The sequence below is a fragment of the Coturnix japonica genome, chromosome 19 (assembly GCF_001577835.2).
Source record: "Coturnix japonica isolate 7356 chromosome 19, Coturnix japonica 2.1, whole genome shotgun sequence".
Taxonomy (NCBI): domain Eukaryota; kingdom Metazoa; phylum Chordata; class Aves; order Galliformes; family Phasianidae; genus Coturnix; species Coturnix japonica.
The window spans coordinates 4,969,884-4,991,576 of record NC_029534.1 but is presented as its reverse complement, the minus strand read 5'-3'; the positions used below and the strand labels follow the sequence as shown (position 1 = coordinate 4,991,576).

General features: G+C 44.4%; 1 protein-coding gene across 3 annotated transcripts; it reads left to right on the top strand.

Annotated features, from left to right (window-relative positions):
- Window positions 1–1,006: 1,006 nt before the first annotated feature.
- Window positions 1,007–20,759, top strand: SLC6A4 (solute carrier family 6 member 4). 3 transcript variants are annotated; one of them, XM_015880778.2, is made up of 14 exons: window positions 1,007–1,510; window positions 6,709–7,325; window positions 7,945–8,079; window positions 8,596–8,815; window positions 9,227–9,365; window positions 9,756–9,890; window positions 11,720–11,823; window positions 12,441–12,568; window positions 12,827–12,939; window positions 13,703–13,834; window positions 14,304–14,403; window positions 14,734–14,834; window positions 16,776–16,943; window positions 17,639–20,759. In XM_015880778.2, exons 2-14 carry the CDS (start codon window positions 6,863–6,865, stop codon window positions 17,711–17,713), a joined length of 2,013 nt encoding a protein of 670 aa, XP_015736264.1. In that variant the 5' UTR covers window positions 1,007–1,510; window positions 6,709–6,862; the 3' UTR covers window positions 17,714–20,759. The 3 variants fall into 3 exon arrangements, with proteins under 3 accessions (XP_015736264.1, XP_015736266.1, XP_015736265.1); XM_015880780.2 differs by lacking the exon at window positions 1,007–1,510 and adding an exon at window positions 1,558–3,165; XM_015880779.2 differs by lacking the exon at window positions 1,007–1,510 and adding an exon at window positions 3,190–5,338.
- The last annotated feature ends 934 nt before the right edge of the window (window positions 20,760–21,693 follow it).

Sequence of the window (21,693 nt, the reverse complement as noted above, 5' to 3'; positions counted from 1 at the left end):
CCACTAGTAAGAGCAGATGGAAGCAGAGCAGTTATCAGCGGTGTTTCAGAACTGGCTCAAGGAATGTAGTTGGAGTGGGAGGATGAGACACAGAAACCTCCAAGTTACAGCGCTGAGGCTTCAGGAAGGTACAGTTTAGGCAATAGTGGAGACCTGAGGTGCACACAGAGGTGGTGTTTCCTGTAGGAGGGAAGAAGAGGTAACAGGAGAACATGTGTTGAGGTTTCCCATCAGTGTGAGATGGAGATCTGCACGTAGCCCTCATCGCAGCCCTCCTGGGGCGCAGCACCCACACTGCACTACCACACTGTGCTGTGATCTTAAGAGGGGTTCAGTGGGTGGGATGTGATGGTCTTTGTGCTCAGCAGGACGGGATAAAGAGGATCGTGGATAACAGCAGGGGAGGACACTGATGCTCCGCAGCTCAGCAGAGGTTCACACCACCAGAGTGTTTGCATTGGAAGGAGCACAGCAGGAGAGTTGTGTGACAACAAGAGGAGCTCACTGGCACTATTTTCACAGGGAGGGCAGTGAACGGCTAAAGCAATAATATTAATTAACAAAGCGTTGGGAATGCACTGCCATAAGAATTAATGGGAAGTGACGACCTGTTTGTAAGTGCAATACCAGAGCCATCCTTCAGATGGTGCCAGTGACACACAGCTGCTGTACACAGGGGACCCGAAGGAGGAACGCGCTGATTCTAACCCAGTGCTTTTCTTTTTTAACAGTTTTGTGTGTATTCCCCCTTTTTAATTGCTTGGAACAAGTCAAGTGTGCAGCCTCTTGCAGCACAGCACTGCTGCTGTAACCATCAACTCTTCTTTCCCATCCCCGCTCTGTTTCTTCTTCCCCTTTCTTTTTCACACCCAACTGCAGCGCTTTCATTGACCTGCGATCCGCGGCCCTTTAGAAGCAAAACCTTAAGTTGAGAAGGGAAGAAATGCTGGTTTAGTGGGGTGGGTTTGGTGGTGGGATGAGCTGCAGCCCCTCCAAGCACTTCCTAAAGGGTTTGTGCTCGCCGTGCTCAAACTAAACTTCTAATCTCCTCATTAAGATGATATAAACTTGTGGCAATAACAGTCCTTCCCTCCTCCTCCTGCGAGCAGCACCTCGGCCCCATGTGTTGTGCTCCCTGCACCTCCTGCTCCAGCTGTCACAGCGCTGCTGCCCCGCTCTGAGCCGCTCCCCTCGCCCTCTGCCTCCATTGGATCGCGTTCCTTCCAGCAGCTCAAATGGAGCCACCCACCTCTAGGAGGCAAAACCGAGCCGCAGCCCTGGTGAAACATAAAGTTTATTTCACTAAAGTGACGCAAAAAATTCTTAAAGAGCTCTTTGGCAGCAGATTATCTGCAAATCAGACCATGTGAGGGGGACTGGTGTACAAAAAGCTCCCCGAGGTGCTGCGCTGCACACAGGCTGCGTGCTGGGAGCTGCAGCAGATGTGGGTGAAGGCTCCTAAGGCACGGAGAGCTGCGAGGAGAGCACTGCACACCTGGGTGAAGGGCAGGTAAGGGAAGGGTCGGTGCTTCTGCTGTGAGATGCCTTATGAAATCCAGGCAGGGTGTGAGGTGTCTGAGCAGCCGTCCTGCAGCAGCAAGCAGGGATGGGAGCATCGTTAACTTGGACTTCTTGCTGCCTCTTTCAACTTTGCTTCTAATATCTGAACTACTAACAGCAGCCTAAAATACCTCATCCGTATATATGTACGTATATATGTATATATCGCTGTTTCATCTAACTTTTGAGGTCTTGGTGTAGCTCCTAAAGCAGAATAAAAAAGAACAAGTGACAGCTTTTCATTAAGCAAACCAGCAGAGGGATGGATGTGGGGTGAAGGTTTGCTTTGGCTTTTACACTGCTCATGTTTTGCTTTCCTGCAATGTGCCCCCCATCCTATGCAGGCACTCGGGGCTGTGGGATGCCTGCAGCATCTGGAATCTGAGCTTCGGCCATCACATCAGTGCATTATTAAAGCAGGATTTATAGAACATTGGCCCAAACCAAACAAAATAACAATTAGAAAAGCTATAAAAGAGAAATACAGAAAAGCAGCAGATCTGAAGCAAGAATTATCTGACTCTGTAGCAAATTATCTGACTCGATGGGGCGGATTTATTGCAAGTGATGGAGCTGAGGTGTGTGCTGTGAGTGTATTTGCAGTCAGTCAAGTTTACTGCTGAAAGCTGTTGTCTCGCTGGGTACGTCTGCACTGTGACACAGAGGTTGGGTGAGGAATGCAATAGAACTGTGTGCGTAAGGCTTTGAGGAAGGCATGTCTTGTGTTAGGAAGCCTGGGGAGAGGAGGACAGTGCATTGATGGGATATGGGGTCTTTGGAGCATTGCTTGTGGAGTTTATAAGTGTGGGCTGTGAGCTGTGGGGTGTTTTAATGGGGAGCTCTCTCCTGTTCTGGTGCTGCTGGTGGATGGACCATGGGTTTCTTGGAGAGTATGTTGTGAGTTGGCAAGTGCTGCGGTCTGTGTTGTAATGGAACAGGGGGTGGTGAATTTCAGGCTGCTACACAAACAAGCAAACGCTGCCTCCAAACTGGAAACTTCATAACTGCTGAGTTTTCATTAGGAATGGCATTAACAAAGTGCTCGCTCTGTTCCATCCGATGCCGGTGTGTTAAGTCTGCTCCACAGCTGTGTTCCTGCAGCTCTGTTGGCTGCCAGTCTGTGTCCTCAGCATCAGTGCAGCCGTTTGCAGGACAAGCATCCCATGGAGCAGGCAGCAGAGCCCCAGCAGAGGGGCTGCAGCTCAGAGAGAGCCGTTACCGAGCATCCATCTGGAAGCTGAGGCCTGAATCCTTGCTTCCTTTAGACAAAAGCAGGCAACCATAACGATGTGCCTGCTGGCATCGAGGTGCAGACTCTAAGCTGAACTGCAGAGCGGGTCACTGTGCAGAGCAGCATTATAGAGCGCTGCTCTATTTCTTTGCTGGTATTTACTCAACTTTTCCTGCGAGTTGATATAAATAATTTGAGGAAGAATGCAAATGGATTATCGCTCCCTCTGTGCTTATCTGTTTCCTTGCACTATTTACTGACGCTCTTGAGCCACAAAATGCATTTTCCTTCCCTCTCTGTTCCTTCAATGATATCTGGCAGCTTGGCAGCATTCACACTACTGCAAAGTCTCTCTTCTCAACAAATTCCTCCAGGTAACTCCTCTCTTTCCTGCTGACTCCTTAAATTCAGGCTGAGACATGGACAAGAGCGTGACATAGGACTCACAGTCCAAGCTGGTATTTCCCCAGTGCTATCATTTTCTAGCCTTACTTTCACATCTTACCCATATTAAACCATCTTGGGAATAGCTGAGAACAGTGCCTTGGATCTTTCCATTTACATCCCTCTGCCTCTATGAGCTGCATCTTCTTTGCATGGTGCAACATGCAGCCATGTAATTCTAACGGTCTGATATAGTTTGTGATGGAAGTAAAGCTTAGGTCAAGTTAGCAGAAATCATCTCAGATTTGATGCTGTTTGCCAACAGAACAGATTAACGTTTTGTCTTGGGGTTCCCTGTAGTTTAACTCTTTGCAGGTGTAATTAAGTGGACAGGAGGAGGGCAGAGGGATGGCAATAATGGGGGTTTTCCTGCTGGAATGCAGCTGTAACCCAGCTGGGGGCTGTACACCAAGTGCTGGTTTCAATAAGACCCAGCAAGAGTTAGTTTTCTCCTTTAAGAAATACAGATTACTGGGAAATAATTCTGTATTAATGCGCTGGGAAGATTTGTTGTACTGCATGGCAGAGCATGACAGGGATCCCCACATTGCCACGAGAGGTCACTGCGTGCCTCAAGAACACCCAAAGCAATGCCCAGCTCTGTGGCTCCCAGCTCCACAAGGATCCAGACCCCAAGACAGGGTACTCCTCTGGGATTGCTTTAGTAGAGGCAGAGGAGTTGGCTTTGGGCATCTCCTGTTGGCTTCAATCTAGCTCTGAGTGGGAGTAACTGAACGTTATCATGTAATAATTGGTTTATGTGAACTGTGTTGGTGGTTTGAGCCAAGCTCCACAAAGCGCACAGCCTCACTGCCTAGTTCAGCACATATAAGTGTGTCTCAGGGCTGCTCCAGGCAGAGCATGTTGGATGTTAGGAACAATCTCTCCTCCAAAGAGAGCTGATGCAATGGTACATGTGCCCAGGGAGCTTCAGGGGGAGTCCCTGAAGGTGTTCAAAGCCCATGAGGATGTGGCACTGAGGGCTGTGGGCTGGAATTGGGGACCTGAGAGGCTTTTCCAGCCTTTGTGGTTCTATGGTTCCATGATTCTGGCTCTGTGCAGTTTTTCTGTTTATTTTTTTTCTCCTTCTGCACTAATTGTGTTGGTGATAAGAAGCCAGCCGGTACTTATGTAAGAGCAACCTTTGCAACAGCTCAGATAAAAAATAGGTAATTAACTGCCATTCCATTCATTATTCACTTCAATAGTGCGTCCTACAGGTCCTGCAGCAACAGAGAGATGGGTGAATGAGGGGCAAAAGTGGGCAAAGTCCTTCCTTAGCATAATTTTCCTGCCTGTTTCCCTACTGATCCCAGCGTAATTCTCAACTCCACGAACTCTACTTTTCCCACTGCTAGTGCTCTCTGTAGTAGCATACGTCCTCCTGTTTGTTGTTGGTTTTGTTTTTAAAGGGTAATTAAATCTTATGGTTCTATTTCCACGTGCCAGCTGTGAGAACAGCACTGCAGAACTCTGGATCCTCGCTCCAGAGATTTCCCATGGTAGACGGTGAGCTGGAATTCACACTCAGAAAGGAATAGTTCAAATTCCAGCAGAAGCCCCTTCGAAATTCACAAGTCACAATGCATAGCTGAGGTTCAAAGTACTGAAAATCCCACAGTAATATGCCAAGGGATGTGATATTTCCAAGAGATATTTCTTTCCTCTGGGCTGCAGAAGGAGCTTAGGGTCGGATAAGACAACAATCTTGATTGTCCCAGATCCAGGAAACCAACACGACATTCAACAAACTCCCCCCAGGATGAGCCAAAAAGTATTTATGTGCAGAATGAAGATGTTTGATGAATACAGTAGATGGTATGGAAAATTCAGTCTTGCAAATAATGCAGTTAAATCAACGTCCTTTACTGCTTTCCCACTTATGAGTAAGAGGTATAAAGTCCAGAAGGGCTCGGGTTACCTTTTCATACTCCTGGCTTACCCTTAACATGCCATACAATGGAGAGAAGGGTTGGGTGTGTCCTTTCCTAGGGTTTTGCTGGTGCTCCCAGTGGTGGCAGGACGGCTCCATCTCCACAGGCTCTTTTGGGACACTGGGAAGGTTTTGGACTCCAAAGGCACTCAGTTCTCATAGTCCCGCAGGTAAAACCGATTGCTGTCCTCTCTCATGTATTTTTCTGGGGTGCTCTGAAGATGGTTTGGTTTTTGTGATGATTAACTAATGATAGCAAAGTACTGATGTAATAATCCAACCTTAATGATATGCTGCTTGCTGTAAGGTGATAACAGCGTTATCTGGGTAAGCACAGAAAGTAAGTGTGAGCAACCCAGAGATTTATGGAAGTTATAAGAACATCCCTGCAGAAGCTCCTCCTGCTTGCTTTGCAGCTCAATAACTTTGCTTTCTGCTTGCTCGCTTGTGAAGAGCCTTAGCAAACAGTCTCTGCACAAGTCTGAAGGCTGGGAAAAACCTGTGTTCTAATAGCCCTGGCAGAGAGCAAATCCCAGCAATGAGCAAATAATATTCCCACCCTGCTTCGGTTTTTCCAAGAGCTGAAAGTGAAATAATGCTTATTCTTCCTCTCGGGATGTTGTGATCATATTTACCGCAGTGAAAAAATGCTCTGAAAAGGAAGAATGAGATGTGGGGGCATCATGTAGATGAAGAAATGCTTTGCAAGCTATAAAGCCAGGCTGATGCCCCGGGGCTCCCCCAGCACAAAGGATCTGCTTGCACGTTTAATTGACTGAGGATTTACAGCACCTGAACAAACGAGCAGAAAAAAGAACATGACCCACAGAACCACAGTTGTTTTGTTGCTCTTTTTTATTCTCGAGGAACAATTCCTTGCTTTCTTTCCTTATTTTTTTATTTATGTTGAATTTTGGGTTGTTTTGTTTCCCCTGGATTATCTTTCTCGTCTGTAAGAAGACAGCAGGTAAAGCCATGGCTGGGATGGAGCGGTGCCCACTGCCATTCCCATGGCTGGAACCCAAACAGAGTGAGACATGCCTTTGTTCCTCTGGGGAGTTACGCAGCATGGGGGTCAGGCTTTGTCCTAAGCAGACCCAGATGCTGGTTCCCTCTGATTCTAACCAGCCAAACTGAAATCTCCCATTCTTCTTGTCTTTTTCTCGTTATCAGTGTTGACAGAACTTTCCCAGCTTTCATTTAAGCCTTCCAGATCTGCCTTTAAAGGTGGCAGGGATGTGGGATTTCTGAAGAAGGATGATGGTGGGATGCAGTTTGCACACCTGTTGTTATTGAACTATTTGTTTTAACTATTTCTTCTCTCTTAATACCGCTTCCTTCCTTTCTTTGCACGCAGCTTAGAATTTCACCAGTTCATTTCTAAATGGATTATCTTCTACATAATCCATATATCACACAGTAATGGTTAACTATCTCCAAAAGTATTTTAATCACAGGAGCTGCCCAAGTTGTAACGTGAACGTTACCAGCATCAATAAGCTCTGTAACAGAGTAATTTGTAATGCGTTTCGTTTCTTAGATGGTGTTCGTGCCTTCAGTCTGATGGATTTAAATATGGAAGGGGAATTCTGAGAGCGTTGGGAATACGCTGGAAATAAAAGCGTGGGAAAATAAGCTGAAGGGGACTTTGTGCTGCTGCCTGTCTGCAACGGGGCAGGAGAAAGCTTGGAAAAATGGAGAAAAAGGCAACGAGCAACGAGACTCAGCCACTGACTTCCAAGAAAGGTACCTCAGACTGTAACGAGGGAGAAGACTGTAAAGAGAATGGACTGCTGATCAGGAACCCTAAATCTGCCCTACGGCTCATGGAGGATGGGAATAAAGTCCATCCTGGACAGGGAGATAAAGAGGAGGCAGCTCAGATCTCAAATGGTTATTCGGGAGTGCAGAGCTCCGTGCCTTGCAATGGGATGGGAGAGGTGGAGGATGTGCAGTGCACTGCCCCGGCAGCCACCACCACCACCACAACCACCACGTCCACCACGTGTGGAGCAGAGGGTCAGCAGCAGCTGATGGAGCTGGAAGACAGAGAGACCTGGGGTAAAAAAATTGACTTTCTGCTCTCTGTCATTGGATATGCAGTGGATCTGGGAAACGTGTGGAGATTTCCTTACATATGCTATCAAAATGGAGGAGGTCAGTGACCGGTTCTGTATGCTGTTCCTTAACATTCAGCTCCCTTCCTTACTAATGAATTAATTTAGTAGTTTATTTTAACATCATACACAGCACAGGAGTAATGGGAAATGAATTCCTTTTAAAGCAGACTGGAAAAGTTAAACCACAAGATAGGATAAGATATAAAAAATGAGCACAACCAGGAGCTGAGAGCTGGTTCGGTGCAAAGTAACCCGAGAGAAAAGATTCGAGCCCCATCCCAAGGAGTATTTAAAACCAGATAAACCAACTTGTCAAAACACTCCTCAGGAAAACTGGGGCTGAGACTCACGGATGCTCCAGCCAAAGTATAAATCTCCTCAAGGAGAGACTGGGCAGAAAAGACTTCTGCCTCCCTGATGTGCTCAAAGAAATTCATTACTGTGTCTGTACCTCATCTCATACTGCAGAGGCAGTACAGTCTGTGTGAATCCCACGTCTACTTGTGAGTAATCCCACAGTAACACAGTGTGGCACAGTGGATAGGGAGGGGATAAGCATTTTCCCTGGGGAACAAATGGAATTGTTCATGGAGTGTTGAAACTAGTGGATGAGGAGTCCTATGAAGAGATATAATCATCTGCTTTGTCTCTTGCAGGAGCATTCCTCATTCCTTACACAATTATGGCCATCTTCGGTGGTATTCCCCTCTTCTACATGGAATTAGCATTAGGACAGTACCACAGGAATGGGTGTATTTCAATCTGGAGAAAAATATGTCCTATATTCAAAGGTAATGAAGGGAAATGGAAAATTAATTGAAAGTTTCTGAATAAGGTCTTCCAATAAAGGTGTATTTTCTGAGCAAAGTAAGGCTAGAACAAAGTCAGTCCCATTCTACACACAAGTTTGGCTTTACAAAGGAAGTTTTCATAAGGTTTAATGTACATCTGTAGATGTGTGTGAGCTCTCATGCACTCTCTGACTGATTACACGGAGGCTGCTCTGAATCAAGCTTGAAATAAGTAAAAAAGTCAAACGAAACAAAAAAAACCCCAAACATGTAATTGAAAAAACATAAGCACAGATTAAGCACATTGTCTTGATTAAGAATGTTCTTCTGGAGTCAGAATATGAGCATTTCTGAAGCCATAAGAAATTCCAGTGTTGTAGATACACAACAGGGTACATGTACCTCCTGCAAAGCTGCCTTCGTGGTTACTGATTGTGGGTGATGTGAATAACCAGTTCCTTCCTTCTTGTGGCCTAACTTAGACTCGCTTCATGTCATTATTTCCTAACCTACTAGGCATTGGCTTTGCCATCTGTGTAATAGACCTCTATGTAGCCTCCTATTACAACACCATCATGGCGTGGGTCTTCTACTACCTCGTGTCCTCCTTCACCACGGAGCTGCCATGGACCAGCTGCAATAATGCATGGAACACAGACAACTGCACGACCTACTTCAGCAAGGACAACGTCAGCTGGGCCCTGCACTCCATCTCTCCTGCAGAAGAATTTTATACGTAAGTGCATGTAAGTGAGGACAGTAATATCAGACAGAATGGTGGAGCACGTAGCAAGCTTTTATTTGGAGGGGGAGTTTAGTATTGGTACTCCTACTATTCCAGTAATGAAATACCTGTAGGGGGATGTAAGCTTAGGGTGTGGGGGAGGGTACTCTCTATTTTAGACTGCAGGTTCCCAATTGTGTGGCCATTATCAGCTGTCAGTATTTACCATTTATCATCACTGGAGTACTGTTAATATCAGGCTTGTACGTAATAAAAATCCAAGGTAGTATGACTCTGAAGTCTAATTATTGAGGCCTCAGGACTACTTGTAATGCTCAGACCACAGTAAGGGACTGCTCAAAGCATATTGAACATACTTGTTACAAAAATATCTACACTTGTGTTTTTTCTTTCCTCTTTCAGACGCCAAGTTCTACAGGTGCATAGGTCCAATGGGCTGGATGACCTGGGGGGCATTAGCTGGCAATTGACCCTCTGTTTATTGTTAATCTTCGTCATTGTATACTTCAGCATCTGGAAAGGGGTCAAAACATCCGGCAAGGTGAATGCAAAAGCAAGACAAATCATTTGGTACAGTATAGCCAAGCACAAGTTCCGAAGGAGCCAATTAACATGACAGTTATCCCAGACTGTCTTCAGGGCAGGGATTGTAGCCTCACCTATTTGGGAAGCCCCTGCTGCAGTGACTGCTATTGTTATCCAAGTAATACATAACAATAAGTTATGCCACGGTTCTGTGCACAAAAACAACCCCATGCAGAGAAAGCATGGATAATATTTATGTGCAATCTGCCCCTTTACAGCACTTTTGAGAAGTTCATATGAAGGTTTTATAAATGCTAAGAGTTATCATTTGAAAGTTATCATCAGTTCTTCTCATCTCTTAATTTTCTACCCGTGGCAAACACTGTCTCAATGTTCTCCATTGCAGGTGGTGTGGGTGACGGCCACGTTCCCTTACATCATACTTTTTATCCTGCTAGTGAGAGGGGCAACTCTGCCCGGTGCCTGGAGAGGGGTCCTCTATTACCTGAAACCTGAATGGCAGAAGCTCCTGGCCACTGAGGTAAGTGCATTACAAAATAGCTGGGATCGTTTGTAGCCTTTCAGCTCATGTACCACACATATAAACTCCGGTGTGTACTTTCAACATAGAGTATGACTATACATATGTCTTGGCATGGACTTAAAAGCCTGTCGTCGTGCTCTTGTTTAAACAGTCGCCCTATTCTTTCCATAAACATATAGATATTTTTTAAAAATTAGATGGGGTTCCTGGTTCTGTTCTGCTGTTTAAGTTTGTTGTGAACTTAGCTTGAACTAACAGTGAAATAGTGAACAGCCCAGCGCTGTGCAAGAAGCTACAATGATTGCTGCTACACTGCAACACACTCCTTGGCCTATTGCTGTCACATTGAGTAAATGACATTTACTGAACCCTACTATCTGGATTAGCTGCAGTTGTTTTGATGGTGAGGGGATCATTACATGCTCAGACAGACTTTCCCACACCCAGTGGTGTCTATAGTTACCAGAGCTGAAATTTAAAGTCTCCATCCTGTGACTCACTCAGGCAGATAAGCCCAGGGAGGGTCTCCTTAGATGCCAACTAAAGCATGACTTGGTGATGAGTGGACATGGGCAAGTGCACTGGAACAGCAATGGATCAGTTGGGTCTGCACACCCCACCGGGGTTTGAATAAAATGGAGGGATGAGGACAAGACTGAGCTAATAAAACAAAACAGCCAACCCATTCCGCTATCTGATTCAGCTCTGAACTCTGTGGATGACAAGTAGTCCATCAGGCTGGAGGCTGCACTGAGGTCTCTGTGTAAGAAAGCCTCTAGTGGGGAGAGTGATGGAAAAACCCCAAAGCAATAAATACTACAAATACAAAGATTAAAAATTCTAATGTTTGCAAGTCTGCTGCTCCCCAGCTGATATGGAGAGTTTTGAATGAAGAGGAAATGAAAAGACACCGGTCTCTGATAAAGCAGCATCTTCAATAAGGGACCACGTCTTCTGAAAAAGCAATAAAGGGCATTGATATTGTATTGGATGTATCTGAAGTGAGGACAGCAGATCACAATCTGTGTGTGCTGGACGATGACAGAGTTCTGTCTGGGGCTGATACAGGATGGCCTCACACGACGGCAGAGAGTATTAGAAATGAGTGGTAATGAACTCCAGGTTTCAATCAAAAGAGGGTAAACAAATGAGGACTTTCACCTTCAGAAAAGAGCTGATATTGGCACTTTAGGAACATCGCTCATTAAGGCTGCAGTCACTCTTCAAGTACAACAAGCTTTTCATAGTACGATCATCACGCTTGCATCTATCATGGCTACAACAAAGCTGTATGGAGTCCCTTGAGCTACAGCCGCATCCACACTGCAACCTGTGTGCCTAGGAAGAATCTCAGCCTGAAGGATGCACGACCCAACATTGGGCTACTGCACAGCACACAGATGGGCCAAGCCCCCACCAAACCATGGGCAGAGCTCTCCATACATTGCAGAAGCATTGGTAACCCAATTAGAGGCAAAACATCTGCGCTGCTGGCAGAAGTGGGTACTTCCAACGTGTAAAGAAACACAACAGCTTTTTATCCATTGTAAATTCTTTCGATATAATTCCTAATTGCATCACCAACAAGAGCCAGAACAGCAAAGACAACCAAACTGTAGTAGATATTAACACCTCTCCCAAATCTCAAGAAAAAGAACTCATATTCCAACACACTTTCATGTCAAAATGTTTGTTAGACCAGGACTAGAACATAAGCACGCTAATGACGCTCACCTTCGTATGGCCAAGCGATACTCTGAATCTGCCAAACTCATCCCATCGGTCTCATTATCTTCTTTTTTCTTCATCTTTATCATTTTTTTCAGGTCTGGGTGGATGCAGCAGCGCAGATTTTTTTCTCCCTCGGCCCAGGCTTTGGGGTCCTGTTGGCTTATGCCAGCTACAACAAGTTCCATAACAACTGCTACCAGTGAGTTCTATCTCATTTTATATCTTACGTTCACAGCTTTACACAGGTGCTGGTTTCTATGAAAAGGAAGCAATACTGGTGAATTGTCAGACCTTTATACATACAAACCAGACAGCAGCAGGGCACAACAAAGGGACAGCAGGCCCAAGCAGTTTTCCTGTTGTGTCTACCCTAAAGAGAAGTAATCTGCACCAATTGAGGCCCAGATGTAAAACTTGCCACAGCAGAATGGCTCCCTGACAGTCAGATGAGAGCTGCTGAATCTCAGTCTCAGGGTGTGACTTCAGAGCCCTGAGCTGAAAGGCAATTTGTAATGGTTTCCTTAAAAAACAAAAATGCTGCTCATACAGTTAAAGAATTCCTTCAGACTTTAATATTCCTGCAGCCATTCCTGTCATTTTAGACGCCTGGTATTTCTGCAGCAGTTAATCCTGCACCAGACTGATGATAGTTTGAAGTTCTTCCTTAGGAAAAACAACCAGAAGTTGCTTTGTAGACGTTTGTTTTCCAAACCCCACTCCTTGCTCATTCCGCTGCATTCCCCAACCTGCAGCTCAAGCAGTGCCCCCTCCTGGCAGATGCCATTTCCCTGATGTGAGTGATGTGTTCTGTTGCAGAGATGCCCTGGTTACCAGCACTGTGAACTGCCTGACCAGCTTCGTGTCCGGGTTTGTCATTTTCACTGTGCTGGGGTACATGGCCGAGATGAGGAATGAAGATGTGTCAGAGGTTGCCAAAGACATGGGTAGGCTTATCTTTTTGACTTCTAAGAGGGTGTATTTTGTATTCTACATTGAGAGACCTAACTTGAATGAGTGGGTAAGATTATGCCAAATATTTGGTATGTAATTCAGGATACTGTCTTCTTTTATGATAAAGGCACTGTTATAAATACACAGTGCAGCTAAAATACTATTCCATACTGCCAGCATATAGAAGTTGTGGGCATCTCCTCCCCACAGCAGCACTAACAGCTCTCTCTGCTTCTCCACTCTACCACCAGGACCCAGTTTGCTCTTCATCACCTACGCCGAAGCCATTGCCAACATGCCTGCCTCAACTTTCTTTGCCATCATATTTTTCTTGATGTTACTCACTTTGGGATTAGACAGCACTGTGAGTAGACGGTACTTGAGAGAGATGGGTGGATGATGTTTGGTGTATTCCTTACCCCAGCCAGCACCAGGAGGAGCAGAATTACAAACACAGGGCTGTCACCAAAGGGTTTAATGCAGGACTGGCATCTCCGTGTGCCTTCTGTAAGATAGGAACTCTTACTGCAATTTCAATGATGGAGAAATGGAAGATTAAATAAGATTAAATGATCTGTCAAAGTTGGACTGTGATAAATAGTAGCAGACCTGGGAATGCAGCTGAAGCACATGATTCATGAACTGCTGGCTGTGTGCAGCCTTATGGGCTCCCCCTGTCCTGTCCTCATACAGTTACAAATCGGTGAATACATTCCCATTTGATATTCTTTCGCACTGATTTCATTTAAATGATGGGAACTGGAGAAAGCTTCATTCACAGCACTGCAAAACAGCTCAAGAATTGCCACATGGGTCAGTTTTACCAAGTGAGAATCAGCTCCTTCTAGGAAGGCTTGACACAGTGATTGCACAATGTTAGCTCTGCTGAGCCACTTCATACCTAACAGCAGCTTATTACTTGTAATAAAGCACTTCCTCTGGATAATAGGCGCTTCCTATTGAAAGGAGGAAGGCTAAATTGCTGCTTAAAGAGCTAAAAAATCCTGAAGAAAATCTGAATGGTGCCAGCTCTACGGGAAGAGTAAAGCACAGCATTTCAATGGCTATAGTTCCTCTTCCAGGTAAAACTGCCCTCTGATCTCCACTAATTTTTCTCTGCTTTTCAGTTTGCAGGACTGGAGGGAGTGATTACCGGAGTACTGGATGAATTCCCACACATCTGGAGCAAGCGCAGGGAGTTCTTTGTCCTCGGTCTGATCATCGTTTGCTTTTTGGGGTCATTAGCAACCCTGACTTTTGTAAGTGTTTCACCCCATCCTCAGCTCTCCTCAATGGCAGTTTCCTGCAGATGTAGGATGTAGAAGTAGACGTAGTTCTTCTCTGAGACACAAACTCTTCCTCCTTAAGCTGGTTCTAAGCATCCCACATGGTAAGAAAGCAAAGTAACACCCTGTTTGGGAAGCTATGTGTCAAGTTGGAGGAAGGCGACATGGGAGATATGCAAAAAGTCACCCTGTCACACCGCACCAGATCCCACTTACTCATCAAAATCCAGCAAGAACAGCCATGAGATTGAGTCTTTTCTGCATGGCAGCCCCACTGCTGGACTACATCCATGCACAGCCAAGGATTGCACAGGTCACAGTGCAGCAGAACTCGCACATCTGTGAACGTTCTGCTTCAGATGAAGGCAGTAATAAAAAACCAGCATCCCAGGGCTTCCATCCCTTGATCTCCGGGTCACTGACAGCACCGTGTCCTTTGCAGGGAGGAGCGTACGTGGTGAAGCTGTTTGAGGAATACGCCACGGGCCCAGCTGTGCTAACAGTGGTGTTCCTGGAAGCGGTGGCAGTGGCCTGGTTCTATGGTACGTGCATTGCTGCTGGGCCCCACAGCTCCTCTGGTTCTGCACACACCATCACTGTTGCCTCAGGAAAACGTTTGCTTTTCTTTCTTTCTTTCTCCCCCCCCAATTTCCTGTTAACCAAATCATTAAGAATGACTATTGATGGCTCTGAGAGAAGCAGGCTGACATCTGTAAGTAACGAGGTCAATTCAGAACAATTAAGGGCTCCGTGTAGTTAAGTCTCAGAGGAACAAACAGCACCTCAGGCTGGGCCCTGCACCTTGCTGCATACATCTCTATGCGAGGGACTCCTTCCTGCTGTCACCTCTCTCCTCCCATTTGTCCCCACAGGCATCACCCAGTTTTGCAATGATGTGAAAGAAATGCTGGGCTTCACCCCAGGCTGGTACTGGCGATTGTGCTGGGTGGCAATCAGTCCCATCTTCCTGCTGGTGAGTTTTCTTCATATCCTTTATTTTTAACAAGATTATTGTTGAACAATGCGGGTCCTTAAACCTCTAAAAGCTTAATTACAGGATTCTCTTAGGAAGCTCTTTAGTAACAATTCTTGTTAAAACAAAAATGTTTCATTAGGGAAAAATCCAGCACAGTGCTGCAAGGTCTGGTTACTAAATCACAATGTTAAGGGTTCTGGTAGACCAGCTAGATAAACAAGGCTGGCTTTGGAATAACTCCTTCTCCCCCTCATGGACAAAGATTACGTTGTTTTGCTGTTTTATGTTTGTGGCAAAATAAAAGATGGTGATGAAACAGTGCCTGGGAGGAAACCCAAGGCAAGTAAACACAGAGACCCACTAACTGCTGACTGACAACCTCAGAGCAGCCCGTGTAGTGTTTGCAACAGTTAATTGCAACCTTCATAAATCTATAATTGGAGATTGGAAATCCTGCCTCAGTGTTTGACTTGGCAGTACTATTGATAACGTTTTAACATCAAGTGTTCATTTCCTGATCCCAAATGAGTTCGTGCTGTCGTTGATAGCTACCGGGAGCCGAGCAGGTCAAGATGGAGTTAATGAGCACCGAACGCAGATTGAATTCTAAACTCTGTAACGATCAAAGCATCTCTAACAGATTTTGATTTCATTACCCACAGAAAAAAATAGGAAAAAAAAGGTTATAAATACAAACATTGAGCCAGAAATGATTTTTTAACTACTGTCCTCTTAGTGATCCCGAACCAGTAAAATAAAGCAGGCAGCTCCGCTGCTGTGGTTACTGGGCAGTTATTTGTGTTCTCTGCAGAAGCTAAACTAAACTAAGGACAGCCCAGAAGGTTCTATGCTATTTTGCCATGGAATTTCAGTGGTACTCCTGCTCTTCTGATGCTAATCTGGGAAAGAAACCCACAATTCAGAGATCCTTCCAAGGGCAGTCATCAACTTTACTCACGTAGCATTCAGCTGCAAAGCATTTGTTGTTTCACAAGAAATCTCCCAGTCATGAAGGGAAAGCGGAATAGAGAAAATGAATCAAATTCTGAGTAAGACTTAATTAAATGGTGTTTTTTCCTCCTGGGAGTACATGGGATGGGGAAGCACTGGAAAGTAGGCATGCTTTGCACAAACCCTGCAGCAGTGCAACCTCACTGAAGAAAAGCAACCCTGGAATAACATAGAAATGCCTTATCCCATGAATATTCCATAGGGACCCAGACCCAGACCCTGAGGGAAGTTTCTCTCTGACTAAAAGAACACAAATACAACCAGCGTAGCAGGCACACCATAGAACCTATGGATGATGGAATGTTTGTCTAACCTTGAAAGCCCACTCATTTATTTTGATTCTACATAAAAATAAAACCCACACTTGGATTGTAGAGCAAGGAAATGCTCACAGCAGATATGAATGCTTAGTAAACTGTAGTGAAGCATTTCTCCACGCATCATTCTGAAAGAGTCAGAGGTAGGGAAGAAAGCAAACAACGGGAACAAATTGGGAATCATTAAGATGTGTCCTAAAGAAAAACAATCCTTCCTCTTCCCACATAATTGCCACACCACGGATTACTTCTCCCCCTACTCGTTTCAGAGTGCACAACTGTAATAATGGTAGAATTCAAATGAATGAGAAAATACAACGCTGGAAGGTCAGACCACACTGCTCGGTTTTCAGTTACTGCTTGGGTTATACCCTCAACTTCCTGAGCAGTTCTACATTTCTTTAAGTCTGGATATCAGGAAGCTTTTAGTTTAATCCATATTAATGTCATCTGAGATCTCTGCAGGAGCAAAGCACATTTAATCCTTCTCGAGACCAATGCTGCTTTTTGTTGGATTTTTAAGTTTAGTTCCACGCTGGCACAGAAAGTTCCCCAAAGGAACAGTGTGTGCTATCAAAACATGTTGAAACTTTTCTTGTTTCCTTTCCAGTTTGTCACTTGCAGCTTTCTATCCAGCCCCCCTGAGCTACGGCTTTTTGATTACAACTATCCCTACTGGACCACAGTAGTGGGCTACTGCATAGGAACCTCTTCCATCATCTGTATCCCAATCTACATGGCTTATCGGTTGATCATCACTCCTGGAACATTTAAGGAGGTATCCAGTGGGCTCACTGCGTCCATGAGGAAGGCAGTGATTTCTATAAGTATTGTGTTGTTTTTACTAAGGTTTGATGCCTTGGCTATTTGTTTCTAGCTTGCTGACAGCTAATGGTCTTTTGCCTATTTGGAGTGATTTACAAATCTCCCAGGTCTTGCTGAGGGGGCTGAGATACATTCATGTCCAGTTACCGAATCAAGTGTTTCTTTTTATGTTCCACTGAACTGGAAGCTTTCCCTAGAAACCACACATGTGAGCCAGCGACAGATCAGGTCCCTCGGGTGTGCTTACAAGAACGAGTTTCTTTCTCTGTCCCACACTTAATAAGGGTTCTCTGCCATAAATCCGCAGCAGCCTGTGATGCCATTTTTGGGATTTCTTGTAAGTTCTTGTAAATACCAGTTCTGAGAGAATGTGCTCAACAAACTCAAGAGTGCCCAAGTCCTAAAGCATTACTGTGACAGCTGGATTCAGATTGTATCTACTACAAAGAATTAATACATTACTTCCATAGCACCACTGTGCAAAGATAGCACAACCCTGCAACGTATTGCCCTGTGGCTGTAAGTAGCAGTAAGAAGCATTAACTCAAACCAGTCGTGTTTTTATTGCAGCCATTTGGAAAGGGCTTTGAAGTGTTATTTATTACCTATAAACAGAACCAACTTCTAATAGCGATCTCTTTCCAACAGCGTATCCTGAAAAGCATTACTCCAGAAACAGCCACAGAAATTCCTTTTGGAGACATCCGCATGAATGCAGTGTAAGCCAACCTGGTTTCTGGGGAGAGAGGGGAAGCACAGAAGCAAACTTTCCACCCAAGGAATTATGTTTCCAGCTGAGATAACAACAGGATGAGTTTTCTGTGGAGGTTCTGACACTGACTACGAACATTTGGAAACATGATGCCTCCAAGCACATCTACCCAAGCAATTCAATGAAACCTGCCATGCACTTCTAACCAGACTGACCTGAGAACCAACTCATTCTGGAAACACGAGGATGTCTGTGTGTGTGTAAGGACACCAACACTCCACACACGGGCACTGGGGCTGTTGCAGAAGCCTCTCTAGGATGAGCAGCAGCAGCAGTAGGATTAGGTTTAGAATCTCAAGTCTGTGGGCAGTTCTCCTGTATCTTCCTCCATGTGATTGTTCGTACTGGGCAATGTTGTATTCGCTTCTAAAGTTCTAATTGCTTCAACTACTACATTGAAAAATACAAAAATATTTCCAATAGCCATATATTACTCAATAACACAGGGTTTTATAAACTAATTAGTAAGTTCTCCAGCTCCTGGGTTTGTAGTGGAGTCGTCAGAGGAAGCAACCTCCAGCAGCACCGTACACAGCTCTGCACAAATCAACATGCACACTTGGTAACATTATCCTCCTCATTTCAGCCATAGATCGCATGTTTCTATTGTTTCTTGTTTAATACTACAAAGCCAGTTGTTGTAACGTGGGCTTCACAAGTCAAGCAACAAAAAGGTCTCGTGGATCACCTGGCAAGCTCTGAAGCTGCTAGCACAGCTAAGCTACGTATTCACAATATCCTTGTACTCCCAGACCATGTGTTTACACCCAAGGAAGCTACACGACAACAATGAATTACTTTGAGTTCAGATGTCAGAAAGGGGACTCTCACAGGATCTGCTTCTCTCCTGTTTATTTATTAAATTTCAGTTCCACAGCTAAGATTGGCTGCAGCCTTGTGGCTTTCTCTGCTGTTTCCTAGTACAGACCTCAAGTTTAGCCCAAGCCTTTTGGCTGGCTGACAGAAGCATGTTTACACAAACCTACCACCAAGATTTACTCGCTCCTACTCTTATGTGCATACATTTGGTTTTCACCCTAAGAATAACAGAGTTGCCTGTTTTTTTTTAACAAGCAGTTGAGTTCATCAGGAGAGATTCTGATCAGAACTGATTATATTCAGGTTTGAAGCACTGATGAGATACAAACTTCCATGTATGTACTAACCTTGTCGTATTATATCTGTACATCTGCCTCCAATGGGAGCTGCCCTGTAGACAGGTCGTCACTGCCAAATCAATTGGAGGACAACAGTTTTGCTGTAGTTACATGGGAATTTAGATGAATGTGTATAGTCATAATTCGCATAACGACATTGCATTTTCACTCCACCACGTAGTTATAAAAGTCTAAGTAGAATGAAGCAGAGCATAACTGCCTCTTTTGCATTTCATGGTTTACTTAGGAAACTTACTGCTATACAATCAAGGACATGATACATGCACACATAGCAGCAGGCAATGAGAAACTGAGAAACACTGAAGAGTTTACATCAGTATAAAGCACATAAGAAAGCAGGGAAGGCGATTCTATGATCACTTTCTGAAAGCACTCACCTCACTTCCACCACTGCTACTGACCTGAGTTTTCCTATCTTTAGCTCCCAATCCCAACTTCCAACAAGGAAATAACCCAGAGGGACAAGGACTGTTCTGTGCAAATCACAAACAAAGGCCTCCTACACTATTTTTTAGTAGGGAGTCTGTTCATGCACTGCCACCAGAAAAACATAATAAATTTGTCTTACTGGATGCTTACTCATACAGAACAGTTTTGCAATTTAGCCCCTCCGGGATATCTGAAAACGACTTCCAGAACCGTCTTCATGGTGAGCAAAAGTTGAACCAGATATGCACTAAGAGTAACAGTGATATTACAGCAGAATTAGTTCAATTAAGTATCAGCATTGCCTGCATCAAAGCCAATGTTTCTTCTTGAGCCCTTGCAAGCAAACTGAAGCTGAGACTGTTATTCCTAATGGAATAATTTGCAGAGTAATAGCTGCTAAAATCGCTGCTTCTTAGCATTCAATACTTCCAGCATGTTCTTCCTTAGTAACAGCATCTTAAATGGCAAAAGAGGCATCTGTAGCTTGTATTAAGACACTACATACAGTGCCACACACGTTGCCTCACTGGGAGGTGGTAGCACGGAATTCTGATGAGCTGCCCAAGAAATGCCATGTTTTCCCAGCAGACTAAACCAGCCAAGAAGCCCCAGGTTTTTCTGTTTGAATTTCTCAGCTGAAAAAAAATCCAGATAAACACACCCTGACTATAGATGTGCTGCGAGAGATTTAAGTGTCTGAAATCACTTGAAGATGGAAACAAAAAGCATTGTCACAAATAGGCAGCTCTGGAGATCCATAGTAGTGTTACGTCTCCATCTCTTTTTCACCAGGACAATCCAGTGCAGGGTCTGTATAGGAACAGAGGGTAAGGAAGCCCTCAGGTAAACTAACAAGTTCTCTTTTCCTGTCCAACACAAAGATAAAAACCATCTGTGTTTTCATTCCAATTAAGATGAATTAGCAAAGTGATTCAGTTCCCATTAGTTTTTAGGTGGCATACGGGTTTCAGCTTTTCTAGACCTTATAAGTTCATTTCATGATACCTCTGATCATTGTTTTTATCCGAAATACAGTTACTTAGATACCAAGTGGGCTGCACTGCAATTCCAAGTGTTAGAGGCAAAGAAATCCCTTCCCAACTCACATCCCACTTATCTGCCATACCAGAACACCCCACACTCTATAATGAACACTGAAAAAGGAGTTAATGAAACTGCTACATTAGGAACAGGTTCCTTTCGAGCAGGAATTAAACTGGAGTTTTAGCTGTACAGAATTAGGCATTCCCTCCACCTTGTACATGGATGCACCTGTATTAATTTATGCAGCTGTTTAGTTACAAGTGTTGCAAGCTGATTGTAAGTTATCAGTATGTGCCTTGTACTGTAAACTGTTATTGTAATAAATTTAATAACCATAATCCATCCAGAGACGTCTCTTGTGCCTCTCTCATGGGAAGTTTCAAGCTGGGCTATAATAGACCCTTTTTTATTAGAGCAAAGATAGAAATTCCAAGACAAATCAGTCCAGTTTACTACACCAGCATGGCCTCTGACAAAAAGCAGAGTATTTTGTTCGCTCGCTGAACCCCATCCACTGTTAAATACTCTGCTTTCATTCTACTCCAACAGAAGAACCAACAGAATATCCACAGATATTAGATATCTCAATAGAGCCCAGAAATTTTGGCAGCACTTACCAAAACTGGGCTACAAAAGTCCAAATGACTCAGCTGTTCTTCCTACTACAAACTGTTGTAATGAAGTGAATCACACTACGTGCTTTCCTAACAACACATCTCAAGTCTCTCAAGAAGCAGGAAATGACCAACTTACCAGACCTGTGCTATGAAAATTGTATTTGAGAAAGCACCAAAAAGTTTTTAGAAGTAGAAGAATTACTGAACCAGAAGCCCACTGGAAAAGAAAATAATTTGAAGTGATCAGGAAGAGAAATAAAACACAGCAGTCCAACATCCTAAAATACTGTAGAAGAACAGGAGCATCCACAGAGGCAGAAATGAAGGAAAAGAGCTGCTTACCTTTGGAAGGCCTCAGGTAGGCAGGGATCTCCAACAAGAGATACCCCCACCTCCACTGCCAGCCCTTAAATGAGGACTGGGAAGGGATAGATCCTGGCTTCACCCCTTCCTGGTCACTCAGGTGAACTGCTTGCACCTGAGCTCCCCTCGGTTGGCCTTGCCTTCCCACCAGGTGCTCCATCACTGGTTCATGATTTAGTATTTCCAGTACATAAATGAACATCAGAAAAAAAAAGCAGGAAAGAACATTGTCAAAAGCACTGAGAACACAACCTAAAAATATGACTGTTGTCAGACATCCTACTTAGCAAGTTATAGTGC

Excerpts from the sequence above, each read along its gene's own strand:
- SLC6A4 (XM_015880778.2), top strand. The coding sequence starts at position 6,863 with ATGGAGAAAAAGGCAACGAGCAACGAGACTCAGCCACTGACTTCCAAG. Across the intron at positions 11,824-12,440 it reads TTCCATAACAACTGCTACCA|AGATGCCCTGGTTACCAGCA; the intron begins GTGAGTTCTATC and ends GTTCTGTTGCAG. Across the intron at positions 16,944-17,638 it reads CTCCTGGAACATTTAAGGAG|CGTATCCTGAAAAGCATTAC; the intron begins GTATCCAGTGGG and ends TCTTTCCAACAG.